This window comes from Jaculus jaculus, chromosome 2 (assembly GCF_020740685.1).
Source record: "Jaculus jaculus isolate mJacJac1 chromosome 2, mJacJac1.mat.Y.cur, whole genome shotgun sequence".
Classification (NCBI taxonomy): Eukaryota; Metazoa; Chordata; class Mammalia; order Rodentia; family Dipodidae; genus Jaculus; species Jaculus jaculus.
The window spans coordinates 121,517,145-121,538,044 of NC_059103.1; the positions used below are offsets into that span (position 1 = coordinate 121,517,145).

General features: G+C 40.3%; 1 protein-coding gene across 1 annotated transcript in view; it reads right to left on the reverse strand.

Moving 5' to 3' along the window:
• Nucleotides 1-20,900, reverse strand: part of Pcmtd1 (protein-L-isoaspartate (D-aspartate) O-methyltransferase domain containing 1) — a 96,984-nt gene that overhangs the window by 46,208 nt on the left and 29,876 nt on the right. Inside the window, exon 2 of the mRNA XM_045144215.1 lies at nucleotides 18,118-18,548. Within this exon, the coding sequence (XP_045000150.1) occupies nucleotides 18,118-18,424 (307 nt within the window). The 5' untranslated portion in view covers nucleotides 18,425-18,548. The remainder of the gene's footprint in view (nucleotides 1-18,117; nucleotides 18,549-20,900) is intronic.

Here is a 20,900-nt window from a genome sequence, read left to right on the forward strand (position 1 = left end):
GTTTCATAAGGTACAGATGACCATAAACACAGAAGGAAAACATAGTCAGTCTGGTTAGAGTATGATAACACATCCAGAGGAATACTGGTTGGTTAGAATGTCAGTTTCCTTCATCTGCTACCTTCACTTTACCAGGTCAGACTATATTCTTGATTATTGCAATTCATAATACTTCTATTATATGTTAGATGTGTATGTTATGTCAGATACAGAGATCAAATGAAGATCATGATGGCTCATAAACTGGATATGATTCAGGAGTTTCTTTCTTAATGGCTTTTCCAGCAGCTCCTCTCTCTTGTGAAGACCACTTTTCTTCCTATTATTCAATTTCATCTGTGTTAGGTCCTAGAAATGGCCCATACTAGTGCCATGGGACATTAAGTAATATTTTGCCACTGCATGCACAAAATGTGATGGTTGGCCAAGAGGGGAAACCATGAACTCAAGTTCCTAGAAAATGCTGCATCTACTTCAAAAAAGGCTGAGTGAACTGACAGATCTCCTATTTGGCTCCATAAAAAACTACTCTTATTCTCTTTGAGTTGAGAACTGTGAGATTTGTGTTAACATTGCCTTGAATAATTCAAAAGAAAACTGTTCTTTTCACCAAGAAAGTAAACCCAAGAAGAAAAGAACTAAATTTTTTGTCTTGTGTGGAAAAGGTAGGGAAAGGATTCAGGTCTTAGGATTTTGTGCACACTAAAGAAGAAATGTGGACACCACATGTGTGTAAGCATCAAGATCATAAGTACTGGGTCCTGCAAGGTCACTGGAAAGAGATATCCACCAATCCCCATACACTAAAACCAAAGAAGTTGGGGGGGGGGGAGGGGGAAGGCTAGAACATTTTAGAAGCAGGAAATCTAAGGACGAGAAATCCAAAGAGAGTCCTTAAAGACCAAGAAGAGTGGGTGGAATGGGCATGCAGGAGGGAAGCCCAGACAGAAGACAAAGGCTGGTTCCAGACAGGACCAAAAACTACAGCAGATCAAGCAGGCCTACAGCCTTTATCTGAACTACTTAGTCCAACGTCCAGCCAGCCTAAGGAAGGCTGTATCATTGAGAAAGAAACAACTTCATAGCTTTGAGCTCTTATACTAGAACACTGACTTGCAAATTCCTTCACACATAAGGACACAAATGCAGAAAGGCTTAATCTTTTTCAGAGTGTAACACTGTGGTGGTTCTAATCAAATGTCCCCATAAAATTATGTGTTCTGAATGCTTGGTCCCCAACTGATGGCAATTTGGAAGGTGGAACTGTTGGAAGAGGTGTCACGGGGGTTGAGCTTAGGGATTTTATAACTGGCTCCCCCTTTCCAGAGTTGGGTTAGCTCTCCTCTAGCTATTTTCCTGCTGCTGTGGCCGAGGTGATGCCAGCCTCTGCTTCATGCCTCGCTTTCCATGAGGTCATGGAGCTTCTCCTCAAAAGTGTAAGCCATAATAAACACTTTCCTTCCATATACAGCCAATTCTCATTGCTGGTATAGTAATGTGCAGTCAAGTCCAACAAATATTAGCCAACACTGATCCAGTGCTTCTAGGACAAAACTGTACACATATCTCAAATAGATTACAAGTAATCTTACATCCTAAAAATTCATCCTGATAGTCTATTTTACATGAGAAAATGAGTTTAACTTTTACCTTTGTTAGGTGGATAGGCATTAACCATTGTGAAGGTCATGGAGGATGAACCCCACTTCCCATCACCACATGAAAGGGAGGAGAGAGGAGATATTCTATGTCCCACACTCCATACTGTGTTCTCTGAATTCATTTATCATAAAAATTCAAGAAGCTAAAAACTACCAGAGTGAGATCCTGGTGACAACTTGCCTGAGTCCCTGGGAGCCTGTGGCAGATCTGGTATGCAAGCCCTGTCAAGTGGCCTAAGTGCAAAGCAAAGCTCCAGCCCTGGATGGCCCCTGCTTCTCAGTCTTCTGCTCGTCCATGAGCTACAGCCCAGGCAGGAGAGAGCTTGGCTTTGTAACACTTTTACTAGAAACACATACAACAACTGACCCATGGCTTTGGCTCCTTTGCTCAAGACTTACAAATGATCTCAAATTCACTTAATAAAGACCAGGCATGGTGGCTCATGCCTATAACCCCAGTACTCGGGAGGCAGAGGTAGGAGGATCACTATCAGTTCGAGACTAGCCTGAGACTACACAGTGAATTCCAGGACAGCCTGGGCTAACGTGAGACCCTACCTCAAAACAAACAAACAAACAAAGACACTAAATAGATTTGGGAGTTACAACTAAATTATAAGCACATTCTCAGAATTTGCAAATATTAACAAGGACTAGCTATAATTGCTATAAATGATCCAGATGGAAGAGAGGCCAATTCTCAGTGTGCCATCACCTCACTGAGGGAATCGCCTCATACTTTCTGAGAGTGTAAGGTAATATAACCAGAAAACAGAAAGAAAAAAAAAAGACTTTGAAAATTTTGTGACCTGTCTAAAACCCACATTATTTCTTAGTATGTTACATGCATGACTATGCATTGCTCTTATCACTGTGATGATCATCAATGACAGTTGCAATGAAAAATAGGAGATGGAAAGTGGCCTGGCAGCTGAGGGTGACAGGGACCCCAATACAGATTTTTTTTTTTTCTTTTTAAAGCAAGAAATGTCCTTAAGCCTCTAAAGGGGAATCTGTTTTTTCTTTCTCTTCCTCCCTAAAAGAGATTCCCTTCCCATAAAAGCCCCAATCAGTCACCAGGTAGCTTTTCCCATTTCTGGGGCGCCCCTTCATTCTTTACAAGAGCTCTGCCTTCTTCCCTTCTCTAAAACACAAACAACAATAACAACAACAACAAAAAACCAACTTATTTATTTATTTAGAGGAAGAAAGAGAGACAGAACGGGCTATCAGGGCCTCCTGCTGCTACAGATCATTTCCAGAAACACTCACCATTTTGTGCATCTGGCTTTTTACATGAGTACGGGGCAGCAGAACCCAGGCCTTCAAGCTTTGGCAAGCAAGTGGCTTTAGCCACTGAGCCACCTCTCCAAACCTTCTCTCTTAAATCTTTTGAACTTCACCTTCTATGCTCTGTGGACTTCATTTTTAGAAGTCTTAAGAACACAGGGGCATGGACTCAATGGAAGTTTTATGACTGTAACCACCCAGCATCGTAACTCCTGGAATAAAAGCCAACTAAGAACAGAGAATGGCTCTACTGAGCTCAGACACCCAGTTATGCTCAGAACCCAGAATGTATCACATTATCAAGAATGGACTAAAGAAATAAATGCATCAGTAAGCAGACAGAGGAAAAAGTGAGGTTAGCTTAAAGTGAAAAACAGAATTGGCTTGATACCTACAACAAAACATGGTAACCTAACCACAATAAAGAGTAACACTGTACAGAGTCTGCACAAACATTTGAAAGGTCCTATAACTATACAAAGTACTTAACAACCAACAATAAGAACCACCACACAATTGTACAAATAGGGAAAGCAGGGGCTGGTGAACTGGATCAGCCTGGAGATGGATTAGTGGGGCTGCACAATCATGAAACCCTGCTTGATTCCCAGCACCCACCTAAAAAACCAGGTGGGTCACATATGCCCAGTGCTAAGGGAGGTGGAAATGAAAGGATCACTGGGGCTCCAGTCTGTAACAGTTCCAGTTCAGTGAGAAACTGATCTTAAGGAAATATGGGTAAGGGGCACAGAGGGCAGCCAGCTTTCTCCTCTGGCCTCCACACATGTGTGCATAGGCAGACATTCCAACGAAGTTATACAAATGAAAAGATGTCACTTTATTAATTAGGTAAGCCAAATTAAAACTACAATGAGACAACTCAGATCTATTTTAAACGCTATTAAATGATAAATAGGGCTGTGGTACAGCTCAGCAGTAGAGTGTATGTACGTATGTCTAACACTCATGAGACCCCTCTTTGGTTTGATCACAAGCACAGCAGGTGTGACTACACACAATTCTTAGCAGACATAGCAGGTCAGTGAGTGTTGCAGACAGGTTTGCATTGCTGGAAGAAACCATCCAACCAAGAGCAGCTTTTGGGAAAAAAGGGTTTATTTTGGCTTACAGACTTTAGAGGAAGCTTCATAATGGCAGGGAAAGCGATGGCATGAGCAGAGAGTGAACATCACCCCCTTGCCAACATAAGGTGGACAACAGCAACAGGAAAGTGTGCCAAACACTGGCAAGGGGAAATTGGCTATAACACCTTAAGTCCACCCCCCAACAAGACACCATCTCCAGGGAAGTGTTAATTCCCAAATCTCCATCAGCTGGGAACCTAGCATTCAGAACACCTAAATTTATGAGGAACATCTGAATCCACAGTGAAGATGTGAGAAAACTCATACAGAGATGGTGGGAGACTTTGGGAAAATCTCTTAATGTCTTTAAAGGGTAAGTACAAATTTATATATATCCAAATTAGGTGTAGTGGTGCTGCCTTTAATCCCAGCTCTGAGGGAGCCTGAGGTAGGAGATACTGTGAGTTTGAGGCCAGCCTGTAGCTACAGAGTTTTCCAGGTCAGCTTGAGCTAGAGTGAGACCTCACCTCACAAAACAAAAAGGGAGGAAAAGGGCTGGAGAAATGGCTTAGCTGTTAAGTACTTGTCTGTGAAGCCTAAGGACCCCAGTTCAAGGCTTGATTTCCCTAGGACCCACGTTAGCCAGATGCACAAGAGGGCACATGCATGTGGAGTTTGTTTGCAGTGGCTGGAGGCCCTGGCATGCCCTTTCTCTCTCTCTGTCCATCGCACTCAAATAAATAAATAAAACAAAAATAGGGAGGAAAAATTCCTACCAACTTAGCAGCCCAGAAATTTCAATTCTAAGTATCCAACCAAGAGAAAAAAAACAAAAAACAAAATACACATGTCCACACAAAGATTGGTACATGAATGTTCATTAGCATCATTCCCCAAAACCAAAAATGGTAGCTTACATATCCATCAACTGATGAATGAATAAACAAATGTGGTGAATCCATTTAAAAGAACACTATTCGGTCACAAGAGAATGAAGCACATAAATATACTACAGCACGGTAAACCTTAAAATACAGGTAAGTGAAAGAACCCAGATGTAAAAGAACCGAACACTGTATGACTCCACTTATGAGTACAGAAAAAGACAACAAACACAGTGACAGCATATAACTGGATGCTGTGATGGCCAACACAGGAACAAGCAGTAGATACTTTTTAACTTAACAGTTATATATTTTCAAATAGATTACAGTGGTGTTTGCACAAGTCTGTAATTTTACTGAAGATCAGTGGATTGCTTGTATACTTAGAATGGGGAATCTTTAGGGTAAATAAATCACAGGGGCGAGAGTGGAAAGGGAAGTGCTAATACCTGAGGTCAAAGACAACACTGGCTAGCTGAGATTCACATAACGCCTCATGACAAGAGAGAAACAGGGCAAGAACAGATAGCTTAACTAATTGACCCTTGTGAACAACTCAGCAGTTGAAGGTACCTAAGCAAGCTGGCAGTAAGATTCCTGCTTATTACCTGTTCTGCCTTTGGGAGTAAATGCTGTAGTACTAGTAAAGTGGCAACCAAACTACTACGAGTAACTATGGGGCACTCCTACCAACTAAAGAACTAAGCAAGAGATTAAGGAAGTCACTAAATTGGAGGAATCTATACATTCCTAGTTTTATAAGGAACTATAGTTTTTGTTATTGTACTCTGCTATAGTTTCAATTATTATTTGAGAGAATGCACATGAGTGAGCACATGGCACACCAGGGCCTCCTACCACTGCAGCCAAACTCCAGATGTATGTGTCACTTTGTAATACCTGGCTGTACATAGATTATTTGAGAACTGAGCCTAGGCCATCAGGCTTTGCAAGCAAGCACCTTTATTTTAAGCACTGAGCTCACTCTCTCCAGCCTGCTCTTTTTTGGTTCGACTACATTTTCAACTGAACAGACAGGACTGAGATTTTCTTTGAGAAAAGCATTGTGAGAAGGTATGTGAAGAAAAATGAAGCCAGGCATGGTGGCTCACGCCTTTAATCCCAGCACTCGGAAGGTACAGGTAAGTGGATCACCATGAGTTCAAGGCCACCCGGAGAGTACATAATGCCTTCCACATCAACCTCAGCTAGAATGAGCCCCTACCTCAAAAAAAAAAAAAAAAAAAAAAAAAGAGAGAGAGAAACGAAAGAAAAGAAAAATGAGCAGAACAGGCTATCTTTAGTTGAAAACCAAAGATGATGTTCCAATGAGACATTTTCTTAATTTTCTTTTTTGAGGTAGGGTCTCACTCTAGCCCAGGCTGACCTGGAATTCATTATGTAGTCTCAGGGTAACCTCAAACTCATGGCAAGCCTCCTACCTCTGCCTCCCAAGTGCTGGGATTAAAGGCATGCACCTCCATGCTCAGCTTTTCTTATTTTTTAAATTAATCTATTCTATGTGTATATGTGTATGTGCAAGCATGTACACGTGCATGAAGCAGGATTTTTCCACTGCAAACAAATGCTATCTGGGTTTACAAGGGTGGTTCGGGAAATGGACCTGGATGCAGGCTTTGCAAGTAAGCACTTTTTTTTCCCCCTGAGGTAGGGTCTCACTCTAGCTCAGGCTGATCTGGAATTCACTATGTAGTCTCATTGTGACCTCAAACTCATGGCAATCCTCCTACCTCTGCCTCCCAAGTGCTGGGATTAAAGACGTGCAACACCACGCCCAGCTAACAAACAAGCACTTTTAATTGGTAAGCCATCTTCCCAGGCCCTAAGGAGACATTTTAGGATTCTGAGTAGTCTACTCTTCATATCTGAGGCAAAATTAAATTAATGGATAACTGAAACTTCATAAAGAAAACCCAACTTCTCTGGTTTTGACAGCCCATCCTCTACATTTGTTTTTTTAAATGAAGTGGGAATTCCTCAAGTGGCATCTTCCTTAACTGTATTAACAACTAGAAATGCCCTGTTCTCCCTCTAGCATCAGCCTGGATCCCTCCAGAACTTATTACCTCAGATAGGAGCCACTGCCTATGGTGAGAACTTGCCAACCTCATCTTGGGAATGGGACAGAAAAATAGCTAAGAAAAGGGCTTCAATGAATCTGGTCACTGTGAAGCAGCACAGGCAAATCTTAACTCACTATACATAGAAATTCTAGACTAAAAAATCTCAACATCCTAGTTCAACATGATTCTTTACAGTGTCCCCTTCCCTCTCCTTAACACCTGAAATACAAACCAAAGTAGGAGGGGTTGGATTAGGCTTCCACTAAAGCTTAGTGGATTAAAACCCAGCTATAGCCATTATTTTACAGATTGTTCTTTCTTCCTTTTAAAAATGTTTTCTTGGCCTGCAAACCCTAACAACCCAGGTTCAATTCCCCACTATGCATCTGGAGTGCATTTGCACTGGCTGGAGGCCCTGGCGAGCCCATTCTCTCTGTCTTCTCTCTCTCCTTGCAAATAAATAACTAAATAAATCAAACATTAAAAAATGTTTTTGGACTTCCGGTTAAGATGGCGGCATAGGCACAACGCCAAAGCAGCCTACGGGGGAAAAAAAGATCAAAAAATCTCAGCAAAGTACACACTTTTACTAAAAAGGGAGGTGTATAGGAAACTGAAGCGGCAGCAGAGAAGTAGAAGAGATCCAGAACATTCAGAGCCCGCACAGGCTGGCAAAAATGGCCCCGGCAGCTCCGCCAACCTCAGTGGCGGTGGTGGCGCACCAGAAAGCCACCAGGCTCGGCTCGAGCCACAGGAAAAGCCAGGTGTGGGAGCTTCCCCTCACACCAGCGCTCTCCGCAACTCAGGAAATGTGAAGGGAGAGCTATGGTGAACAACGGAGGAGCAGACCACAAGGTAGAAGAACACGTGGAACAGCGAGAGAACCAGAGCAGCTGTGGCTCCCTCCCCACCCCCACCGCCTGAGCCCAGCTCCAGCGAACAGAGCAGCGGTCCCGGGACCCGCCCACGCCAACTTGGGCTGACAGTGGGACCCAAGCAGGAGCAGAGTTTGGCAGCAACATCAGCAGCTCGGGCACTGGTAACAGTGGCCCCAGCAGCAGCAGACCCAGGAGCAGCAGGAGCGGCAGATCCCACAGCAGCAGCTTCAGTGGCGGCAGCGGCAGTGGACCCAACAGCAGCAGCTTCAGTAGCAGTGGTGGAACCAGCAGTGGCAGCTACAGTAGCAGCAGCAGCAGCGGTGGGCCCAGCAGTACAGCTTCAGCAGCAGCGGCTATAGACCCAGCAGTGGCAGCTTTAGCAGCAGCAGTGCTGATCTGCAGGGCCACATTTGCCAGGCTCAGTTTGCCCCGCAGGAAAAGCCAGGGCCCAGCTCCAGAAATCAGAACAGCAGCCCGACGACCCAGGCAGCAACTTGACTGAGACCACAATCACCCAAGGTAACTGGGATTGCACCAGGGAAGGGTCTCACTTGTCACAAGCTGACTTGGATCCCTCAACAGACCAGAAATCTTAACCTCTTTGTTGATAGAGGATCTGGTCGTTATAATAACTACTCTTGCATACATACTTGGGGCTGTTTTTGATTGAATGTGTACAGTGTTTAGTTAAATTTTAGAATCTACCTATATTTTATTCCACTCAGCCTGCTTGAATACTCCCATAGCAGGGAACCTCAACCCCTAGGAACACCTTTGTAGACTCTGAGAGTCTTAGGAGCCACACCTAACACCTTAAGCTCCTACCCTGAAAATATATAACATCAAATCAATTGCTACAGCTAAGAATACCCAGCTAGCTAAAAAATCCAAGCTTTAACTTAACCTAACATGCAAAAATATATACATTGTAACACAAGAAACACTAAAAAGGAAGATGATATAAATCCACCTAAAATTATTAATGCATCAGAAATGTCCTCCAGTGAGAACGAGTTAGAGGAAATACCTGAGAAAGAGTTCAAAAGAATGATTGTAAGTATGTTCAAAGAGGTCAAAGAACAAATCAAAAGAATCAAAGAGGATACAGGACACCAATTTAATGAAATAAAGAAGGCAATACAAGACATAAACAAGGAAATAGAAATAATAAAGAAAAACCAGTCAGAATTACTAGCAATGAAGAACACAGTTAATGAATTAAAAAACTCTGTAGAAAATCTCACCAGTAGGATGGATGAGGGAGAGGACAGAATATGTAAGCTAGAAGACCAGGTGGCAGATCTAATACAGTCCAACAAAGAGAAAGACAAACTTATAGAAAAGTATAAGTGGGAATTTCAAGATATACGAGACACTATCAAAGATATAATATAAGAATTCAGGGCTTAGAAAAAGGAGAAGAATTCCACTCCAAAGGCATAGTAGACGTCTTCAACAAAATCATAGAAGAAAATTTCCCCCAAATTGGGAAGGAGGTGCCAATGCAGATACAGGAAGCCTTTAGAACCCCAGCCAGACAAAACCTGGAAAGAACCTCTCCTCGCCATATTATAATCAAACTTCCAAACACACATACCAAAGAAAAAATATTGAAAGCAGTTAGAGAGAAAAATCAAGTTACCTACAAAAGCAAGCCCATCAGGATTACAAAAATTATTCAACACAAACTTTAAAAGCCAGAAGGGCTTGGAATGATATATTCCAAGTTCTGAAAGATAACAACTGTCAACCAAGGTTACTTTATCCTGCAAAGTTATCCATTCAAATAGACTGAGAAATAAGGACATTCCATGACAAAAGCAGGTTAAAGGAGTATTTGAAGACAAAACCAGCTCTACAGAAAATACTTCATAGAAGCCTCCATGATTAAGAAAAGGAAAAGCACACATATAAGGAACCTAGAAAAAACAAGCAATACTCAAATACTAGTTAACACAAGCGCACACAGGTAGAACCAGAACCACAAAAAAAAAAAAAAAAAAAGGCAAACATAAATACACACCGTTCAATAATATCTCTTAATATCAACGGCCTCAATGCCCCAACGAAAAGACATAGGTTTGTAGACTGGGTTATAAAGCAGGATCCGCCGGGCGTGGTGGCGCACACCTTTAATCCCAGCACTCGGGAGGCAGAGGTAGGAGGATCGCCATGAGTTCAAGGCCACCCTGAGACTCCATAGTGAATTCCAGGTCAGTCTGGGCCAGAGTGAGACCCTACCTCAAAAAACAAAAAAAAACAAAAAAAAACAAAAAAAAAAAAAGCAGGATCCTACAATTTGTTGTCTCCAAGAAACTCAGCTTTCTACAAAAGATAGACATTATCTTAGGGTGAAAGGTTGGAAGACAGTGTTTCAAGCAAATGGGCCTACAAAACAAGCAGGGGTTGCTTTCCTAATATATGACAAGGTAGACTTTAGTCCAACATTAGTCAAGACAAATAAGGAAGGTCACTTCATATTGATTAAGGGCACACTCCAACAGGAGGACATTACAATCCTAAACATATATGCACCTAACATGGGGGCTCCCAAATTCATCAAATAAACACTATTAGAACTAAGGTCACAGATAACGCCAAACACAGTGGTGGTAGGTGACTTTAACACCCCACTCTCATCAATTGACAGGTCATCCCGGGAAAAAATAAACAGAGAGGCATCTGGACTAAATGAGGTCATAGAAGGAATGGACCTAACAGATATATACAGAACATTTCATCCAAAGGCTGCAGAATATACATTCTTTTCAGTAGCACATGGAACATTCTCTAAAATAGACCATATATTAGGACACAAAGCAAATCTTAACAAATTCAGGAAAATTGAAAAAATTCCTTGCATTCTATCTGACCACAATGGAATTAAAACTACAAATCAGTAGCAAGAAAGGCTATAGGGCATACACAAAATCATGGAAACTAAACAATACACTACCAAATGATGAATGGGTCAATGAAGAAATCAAGAAGGAAATCAAAACATTCATAGAGTCAAATGATAATGAGAACACAACATATCAAAATCTCTGGGACACAATGAAGGCAGTTCTAAGAGGTAAATTTATAGCCTTAAGTGCCTATATTAAGAAATTAGAAAGGTCGCAAGTAAATGACCTAATGCTTCACCTTAAAGCCTTGGAAAGAGAAGAACAAGGAAAACCAAAAATCAGTAGACAGGAAGAAATAATAAAGATTAGTGCAGAAATTAATGAAATGCAAACACACACACACACAAAAAAAAAAACAGTCCAAAGAATTAATGAAACGAAGAGTTGGTTCTTTGAAAGGATAAACAAGATTGATAAACCCTTAGCAAATGTGACCAAAAGAAAGAGAGAAGAGACACAAATTAATAAAATCAGAGATGAACAAGGTAACATCACAACAGATTCCAGAGAAATTCAAAAAATCATAGGGACATACTATAAAAGCATATACTCCACAAAGTATGAAAATCTGAAAGAAATGGATGATTTTCTTGATTTATATGACCTACCTTAATTAAATCAAAATGAGATTAATCACTTAAATAGACCTATAATAACCTGGAAATCCGAACAGTTATCAATAATCTCCCAACTAAAAACAGCCCAAGCCCAGATGGATTCACTGCTGAATTTTACCAGACCTTTAAGGAAGAGCTAACACCATTGCTTCTTAAGCTTTTCCAGGAAATAGAATAGAAAGAATTCTACCAAACTCCTTCTATGAGGCCAGCAGCACCCTGATACCAAAACCAAGCAAAGATAGAACAAAAAAAGAAAATTACAGACCAATCTCCCTCATGAACATAGATGCAAAAATTCTGAACAAAATATTGGCAAACAGAATACAAGAGTATATCAAAAAGATCATTCACCCTGACCAAGTAGGCTTTATCCGAGAGATGCAGGGATGGTTCAACATACACAAATCTATAAATGTAATACATTATATAAATGGATTGAAGGACAAAAATCACATGATCATCTCATTAGACGCAGAGAAAGCATTTGACAAAATCCAACATCCCTTCATGATAAAAGTCCTACAGAGACTGGGAACAGAAGGAACATATCTCAATAAAATAAAGGCTATTTATGACAAGCCTACAGCCAACATATTACTAACTGGGGAAAAACTGGAAGCTTTTCCACTAAAATCAGGAACAAGACAAGGGTGTCCACTGTCCCCACTTTTATTTAATATAGTTTTGGAAGTCTTAGCCATAGCAATAAGGCAAGAGACACACATAAAAGGGATACAAATTGGAAAGGAAGGGATCAATCAAGTTATCATTATTTGCAGATGACATGAGTCTATACATAAAGGACCCTAAAGAGCTGATCAAAACCTACAGCCATGTAGCAGGATACAAAATAAATACACAGAAATCAGTAGCCTTCATATATGCTAACAACAAACACACAGAGGATGAAATCAGAGAATCACTCCCATTCACAATTGCATCAAAAAAAAAAAAAAATATGGTACCTTGGAATAAACCTAACCAAGGAAGTAAAGAATCTCTACAATGAGAACTTTAAAACACTCAAGCAAGAAATTGCAGAAGACACTAGAAAGTGGAGAAACATACCTTGTTCCTGGATGGGAAGAACCAATATTGTGAAAATGGCAATCTTACCTAAAGCAATATACACATTTAATGCAATTCCTTTCAAAATTACAAAGGCATTCTTCATGGAAATAGAAAAAACAATCCAAAAATTCATTTGGAATCACAAAAAACCTCGAATATCTAAAATAATACTGAGCAACAAAAATAAGGCTGGTGGTATCACCATACCTGATTTTAACCTATACAACAGAGCCATGGTAACAAAAACAGCGTGGTACTGGCACAAAAACAGACATGTAGATCAGTGGAACAGAATAGAGGACCCAGATGTAAGCCCAAGTAGCTATAGCCACCTGATATTCGATAAAAATACTCATTGGAGAAAAGACAGCCTCTTCAGCAAATGGTGTTGCGAAAACTGGATATATATCTGCAGAGGGATGAAAATAAGATTCTTCTCTCTCGCCATGCACAAGAATTAAGTCCAAAGGGATTAAAGACCTTAACATCAGACTTGAAACTCTGAAACTGCTAGAGGAAAAAGTAGGGAAACCCTTCAACATACTGGTCTTGGCAAAGACTTTCTGAAAACAACCTTAATTGCTCAGGCAATAAAACCACAGATTAATCACTGGGACCTCATGAAATTACAAAGATTTTGCACTGCAAAGGACACAGTGAAAAAAGCAAAGAGGCAACCTACAGAATGGGAAAAAATCTTCGCCAGCTATGTTTCTCATAGGGGATTAATATCTAGGATATACAAAGAACTCAAAAAGTTAAATAATAAGGAATCAAACAAGCCAATCAAAAAATGGGCTATGGTGCTAAATAGAGCATTCTCAAAGAAAGAAATACGAATGGCATATAAGCATCTAAAAAAATGTTCCACGTCACTAGTCATCAGGGAAATGCAGATTAAAACTACATTGAGATTCCATCTCACTCCTGTCAGATTGGCCACCATCATGAAAACAAATGATCATAAATGTTGGCGGGGATGTGGAAAAACAGGAACCCTTCTACACCGCTGGTGGGAATGCAATCTGGTCCAGCCATTGTAGAAAACAGTGTGGAGGTTCCTAAGACAGCTAAAGATTGATCTACCATATGACCCAGCTATAGCACTCCTAGGCATATATCCGAAGGACTCATCTCATTTCCTTAGAAGTACGTGCTCAACCATGTTTATTGCTGCTCAATTTATAATAGCTGGGAAATGGAACAAGCCTAGATGTCCCTCAACTGATGAGTGGATAATGAAGATGTGGCACATTTATACAATGGAGTTCTACTCAGCAGTAAAGAAAAATGAAGTTATGAAAGTTGCAGAAAAATGGATAGACCTGGAAAGTATTATATTAAGTGAGGTAACCCATGTCCAGAAAGCCAAGCGCCACATGTTCTCTCTCATATGTGGATCCTAGCTACAGATTATTGGGCTTCTGCATGAGAAGGAAAATACTTGTTAGCAGATGCCAGTAAGTTAAAAAGGAGACATAAAGGGAAGAGAAAGGAAGGGAGGAGGGTATTTAATAGGTTGATATTGTATATATGTAAGTACAATGATTGAGATGGGGAGGTAATATGATGTACAATGGAATTTCAAAGGGGAAAGTGTCAGGGGGGAGGGAGGGAATTACCATGGGATATTATTTATAGTTATGGAAAATGTTAATAAAAATTTAAAAATTAAAAAAAAATGTTTTCGTGGGCTGGAGAGAAGGCTTAGTGGTTAAGCGCTTGCCTGTGAAGCCTAAGGACTCCAGTTCAAGGCTCAATTCCCCAAGACCCATGTTAGCCAAATGCACAAGGGGGTCCATGTGTCTGGAGTTTGTTTGCAGTGGCTGGAGGCCTTGGTGTGCCCATTCTCTCTCTATCTGCCTCTTTCTCTCTCTGTCGCTCTCAAATAAATAAATAAGTAACAAAAAAAATTTTTTAAATGTTTTCTAGAGCTGGACATGGTAGCATATGCCTTTAATCCCAGTATTCAGGAGGCCTTAGTAGGCGGATCACCATGAGTTCTAGGCCACTCTGAGATTATAGTGAATTCCAGGTCAGCCTAGGCTAGGAAGAGAATTTACCCTAAGAAGAAGAAAAAAATAACAGTTCTTTATTTTATTTATTTATTTATTTATTTATTTATTTATTTATTTATTTTACTTTGAGGTAGGGTTACACTCTAGCCCAGGCTGACCTGGAATTCAATATGTAATCTCAGGCTGGCCTTGAACAAACAGCAATCCTCTTACCTCTGCCTCCCAAGTGCTATGATTAAAGGTGTGCACCACCATGCCTGGCCAAATGAACAGTTCTAATCAAAGAAGAACAATTAATTGTATCACAGTCTTAAATTATGGAAGGACACATTAAACAAATACTGGGATCATATCTAGGTGTCAAGTCATATACATAAACTATAGCTCCAGAGGCAAGATACCCAGTGCAGCACTATGGATCATTTACACAAATTCTACATCTCCTCTCCGCTGGGCTCTGGTGATGGACTAAGACAATCAATCAAAGGGGCAATTGACAAGTGCTACCCTTGCCAGCATGAAGACCCGAGTTGGATCCCAGTACCCCATGCAAAATGCCAGGTGTGGTGACATGCAACTGTAATTCCAGTGCTGAAGAAGACAGAGAAAAGAAGACTGCTATAGCTGGCTGGCTGTCAAGTCTAGCCAACTGGTGAGCTCCATGCCAATGAGAGACTTTATCTTGAAAAAAGGTAGACATCACACTTAAGGATGATACCTAAAGATTTCCTAGAAGATTGAGTAGAAATGGCTTCCAAATGTACACACATACATGCACTTAAAAAAAAAGACAATGGGCTGGAGAGATGGCTTAGCAGTTAAGTGCTTGCCTGTCAATCCTAAGGACCCCGGTTAGAGGCTTGATTCCCCAGGACCCACGTTAGCCAGATGAACAAGGGACGCACGCGTCTGGAGTTCCTTTGCAGTGGCTAGAGGCCCTGGCGTGCCCATTCTCTGTCTATCTATCGGCCTCTTTCTCTCTCTGTCGCTCTCAAATTAAAAAAAAAAAAAAAAGACAACCACCAATATAAAATAGTTTGAGGTCTGCCTAAAAGTATGTGGCTACTGGACTGTAATCTGTAGGTGACAGCTCTAAGAAGACAGGCTTTTGCTAGGAAGGTTTGCTAAGATAACATGTATCCCCTCTCCCTTTGGTACAGTGACTCCCTCAGCAGGAGCTGACAGAGTGGTAGAACAGAAAAAGCAGGCAGACTGTCTCAACTTTAAAAGATTCTCTTCTTGCTGGGCGTGGTGACGCATGCCTTTAATCCCAGCACTCAGGAGGCAGAGGTAGGAGGATTGCCATGAGTTCAAGGCCACCCTGAGATGACAGAGTTAATTCCAGGTCAGCCTGGACCAGAGTGAGACCCTACCTCGAAAAACAAAACAAAACAAAACAAAACAAAACAAAACAAAACAAAACAAAACAAAACAAAACAAAACAAAACAAAACAAAACAAAAAAAAGATTCTTCTTAATAAGACTACTAAACAGAATAAGATAAGTTCTGAGAATGGGGCAAACCATGCAATTTAAATGTAAAATTCTAAGTTTTTTTTTCACAAATGTTAATAATTTAATTCCACTTTAAAATAATTATGTATCAGGAACTAATCCAGTTGTAGAATGACACTTTTTTTTCCCCATTAACAAGACATAAAGAGAAAGCCATGTTTATAAGAAAAAGGGATTATGGGCATGAAAATGCCTCAAAATGACAAAATACGATAGCACCTAATTGTTCACATTGAGTATTATCACCCTACCAGAGGAAATGTCTATTCTAAAACCTTCACTGATTCCTCATTACTTTAGAATCGACTTAACATCAATCATATCCCTGTAACTTGAGCTATACCTCAACTACAGCATCTAATACACTAGAAGAGAGCTGTTGATTTTCTGTCTCCTTAACACAAGGGCAGGAAGAGTTTGTCACAAGCCTTAATGCTCCCCCACAACAGCCACCATTAACATGGTGGTGGACTAAATGGATTAGTGACTTCGTGGCTGCTCATTTCCAGCCAGCAGGTCTTACAACAGATTTTCCTCTACACATACATTTCCAAGTATTACTTGCTAGTTGTGTTAGTTACTTAACCTCTCTGTGCTTCCACTTCCACACAAATATAATAGGATGTATAAAGCATATACCTCAAAGGATTATTAAGAATGCTAAATGAGCCGGGCATGGTGGCACACGCCTTTAATCCCAGCACTTGGGAGGCAGAGGTAGGAGGATCGCCGTGAGTTCAAGGCCACCCTGAGACTACAGAGTTAATTCCAGGTCAGCCTGGACCAGAGTGAGACCCTACCTCAAAAAAAAAAAAAAAAAAAAAAAAGAATACTAAATGAGCTACTACATGTTTAGATGCTTAAACACTACCACTTGCTGTAAATGCTCTTCCAAAGGGAGAACTCCTGGCCCCTTTAGATCAATGTTCCAGGAACAATGCCTGTCAAAGCAGACAAATAAGAATGCTAAAATATATCTCCCTCCAAGCTCTTGCTTTGTCCGACTAATGCAGACCCCACACTCCTGTCTCCAACAACAAATAAAAAATAAATCAACATGCTGGAAAGAAGTGACTGCAGTGCTCAGCACTACATTATCTCTATCACACCTTCCAAGACTCAGGGTCTAATACGGAAGAGGTGGCAGAAAGAATGTTAAGAGCCAAAAGAAGGGTAGGACTCCTTACAACGTCCTCCCTCCAGACACAAAATGGCCTGGATATCCATGACCTCACAGTGCCTGACACTACCTACACAAGACCATCATAAGAGGAGGAAAAGATCATGACATCAAAATAAGAGACTGATTGAAAAGGGCAGGGGATATGATGGAGAATGGAGTTTCAAAGGGGAAAGTGAGGGGACGGAGGGTATTACCATGGGATATTGTTTATTATTGTTAGTAAAAATTTGGAAAAATTAAAAATAAACCAACAAAAACCCTGGCATAATTCTCTGTCCATTTTAAATGGAAAATGACGGCTGGAGAGATGGCTTAGCAGTTCAAGTACTTGCCTATGAAGCCTAAGGACTCATGTTCAACTCTCCAGGTCCCACAAAAGCCAGATGCAGTGACACAAGCATGCAAGGTTGTACATGCACACAAGGGGATACACACTTCTGGTGTTTGCAGTGGCTAGAGGCCCTGGTGTGCCAATGCTGGCGTTTGCGCACTCGCGTGCTCGCTCTCTCTCTCTCTCTCTCTCACACACACACACACATTTAAACTAAAGGCAGTCTGTTGGGCTTGACTCAAAAAAGTGGGAAAATGTTAAAACTCCACCTTTTATGTCAGTATACAGAACAGTTTACTTGAAATAGATTAAATAATACTCCTGAACTTCAGGCCTACTAGTTGCTCAATTATTTTGAGACAGGTTCTCATGCATCTTATAGGATAGCCTCAAGCTCATTATTTAGATAAGGATGACCTTGGACTTCAGATCCTACTGCCTCTACCTCCACATTTAAGTAAGGAAGGTAAGTCCTTTGAATACATCTATTCAGATATACTGTACACAAATTTACAAATCCTGTAAATCATGAAAAGCAATACAAACTCAGTTCACTTTATAAATAGTATTTTACAAAAATGCAATTACCTAAAATTAAGCCCACCATTGTACTTAAATATCCGGTTCCACTTCCCAGGTTAAGAAAAGATAATCCTGGTTGAAGTTTCAATGCTTCCATAACTTCAGAATAAATGCAAGGTGCTGACAAGTGTATGTTTCCATGCTTCCAGGCTAAGTCTTTGTAAGCATTGTCTCTGTAGCCTTCCAGATAGTAATCTCCACGATCAATCGCTCTGAAGGCTTGCTCTACTCTTTCAGTGCGGATATACTGAGCTTCTTTAAGGTTATCAATTAAGTCATCATTATCTTCCCCAGCACTCACAGCGCCTCCCATGATAGTATTCAAATCAAATCATAAATTTTTAAATGTCATAAAATTAGTAGAAATGGCTTCCAATAATGTAGTATGGTTTGTTCTCTTTTTAATACTGCACTTGATTTCCAAAAATAAATTAAACCTGGAAGAAAATAAACAAATTTAAATTAATATTCAAGAGGAAAGCATTTTTACTTTATTAAGTATCCATTATAATTAGCTACTATTTTTCAAAAATACATTCTGTTCCAGTTACCATGGAAAATGAATTAAACACACTATTTTATTTGTTCTTATAACAACCATAAAAGGTAGATTACATCTGACCTCACATATACAATACAAAAACTGGAACTCACAAAAACCTAAGTTAACTAGTACACACAGCCACTGCCAGTCTTATGTGGTGGTCACTAAGATCTAACTACCTACATATCAATTAATTACAATTACATGCAATTTAAAAATCAGTTCGTTAGCTTAGCCACATTTATGTGCTTAAAAGCTACATGTTGCAGGTGGCTGCCACACTGGACAGAACTGGATTGGAGAATGACACTCCAAGTCCCAAGTCTTTTAACTGAAAAGCCATGCTCTTGATCATGAAGATACATACATTTATAGTACAGTTATCTTACTTTAATAGTTCTTGGTTTAACTTTCCTGAACTTAATTTAAGCTAGCAATTCTAAAACAAATTACATACATTTAAAATGTTTAACAGAGAATAATACATTTCCTAAACATTGAATTTGGGGGGGAAAAAAGTAAACCATGGTAACCTAACATTCCTGTAATTCCAGCTCTCAAGAAGCAGAGGCAGGAAGATCATGAACTCAAGGTCAGCCTGGGCTACATAGAAAGACTCTGTCTCAAAGTCAGACTCAATGGTTTTTGTGCATACATATACACTGACATGTCTGGTAAACTTTATTGTAATAAATAAAGCGACTTTAAACCTTATCAACAATTTTAATAGTCGAAATGCTGACACACACATACACACACACAATAAATTTCTTGGGACTAGAGAAATGATTCAGTTAAAGGTGCTTGCCTGCAAAGCCTGATCGCCCAGGTTCAATTTGCATAAAGCCAGATGCACAAAATAGTGCATGCATTTGGAGTTCATTTGCAGTACAAAGAGGCCCTGGTGGGCCCATTCTCTCTTCCTCTCCCCTCTGCTTACAAATAAATAAATAAAAATTATGAATAAATTTATTTAAAAGCTAGAATCATCAGCACTTTTGAATGGAACCTAAGTGGATCTTGAAAAAGAATTGCAGTGTGTAATACTGTAAACACAATTTAATACTAAAGTAAATTCATATAACTTCTGAATTAACAAGTCAAGAAAGAAAGAAAGAGAGAAATGAAAATCCTTTGGCCAAAAGCAAGAATTAAAACAGCCAACTCCAACAAGGCTGAACCCCTCATCTTTTCATTTCATGTGCGCAAGGCCAGAGGTTGACACTGGTTGTCTTCCTCCCTATCGTCTCCTCTTTGTTTACTCTCACTAGAACCCAGAGCTTGTCTATTGGGCTAGATTAGCTAGTCAGCCCCTGCCTCTGCTCCCCAGTCTCTGGGATTTCAGGTGAGCACCACACCTGCTCAGGTTTATATGTATACTGGCAAACCCAGCTCTGGCCCTCACACTCTAACCACTGATTCATCTCCTCAGGCCCGTATTCCTGACTTTAAAGAAGAAATGGATTCTGGCCTTGGGTATCCTCAGATCCCCTCACCCCTTCTACCAAGGTGCTCTAGAGTCACTAAAGCAAATCATTCACAGGAGGGACAAGTCATCTTTTCTTGTGTCCCTTTGTTCTCTCCTACAATCTCTTAGATAACTTTCCAGAGAAGAAAACACTGTGAACTTATGTGTTATTCAGGTATCATTTATTCAAACTCACTTGTACAAAAGTTGGATGGCTCAACTTCCTGTCTTCAACCCACCCCCAAAAAAATAATGAACAAAGTACCAAGGCTTTCTAATACCCTGTGTCACAGGAACAAGACTTTGTACCATGTAATGCTTAATGAAGAGATGTTTACATTTTTACATTTTTTTTAGTGAAAAAGAGGCAAGGGGAGTTAACAGACAGACACCCTTTTAAACATGCTATCTCATGCAAAATCACAGTAAGTCCAGGAGGAAGAAGAGCTACCAGCACACCCACTTTTACATGAGAAGTCACATGTAAAAAGCTGGGGTGCTACACTTCAGAGGAGCCAAAGTGGGATCTGGATTCCAAGAATGGAAGTCAGCTTCTTTAAAAGAATACACAGAGGGAGGAATCTATAGGCTAGGGAAAGACCTAGCACTGAATCTCAAAGGCAAATAATGCTTTTGAGAAATTACCACAGTTGGGCATTTTCTAGTCATAACAGCCTTTCAGTGTAGGCCTGTGGTTTTTCTTTCTTTTCATGCATGAACTCTTCCTAGAGGCTCACCAGACTTATTTATGGTCCTTCTCCCTACAGAGAAACAGGA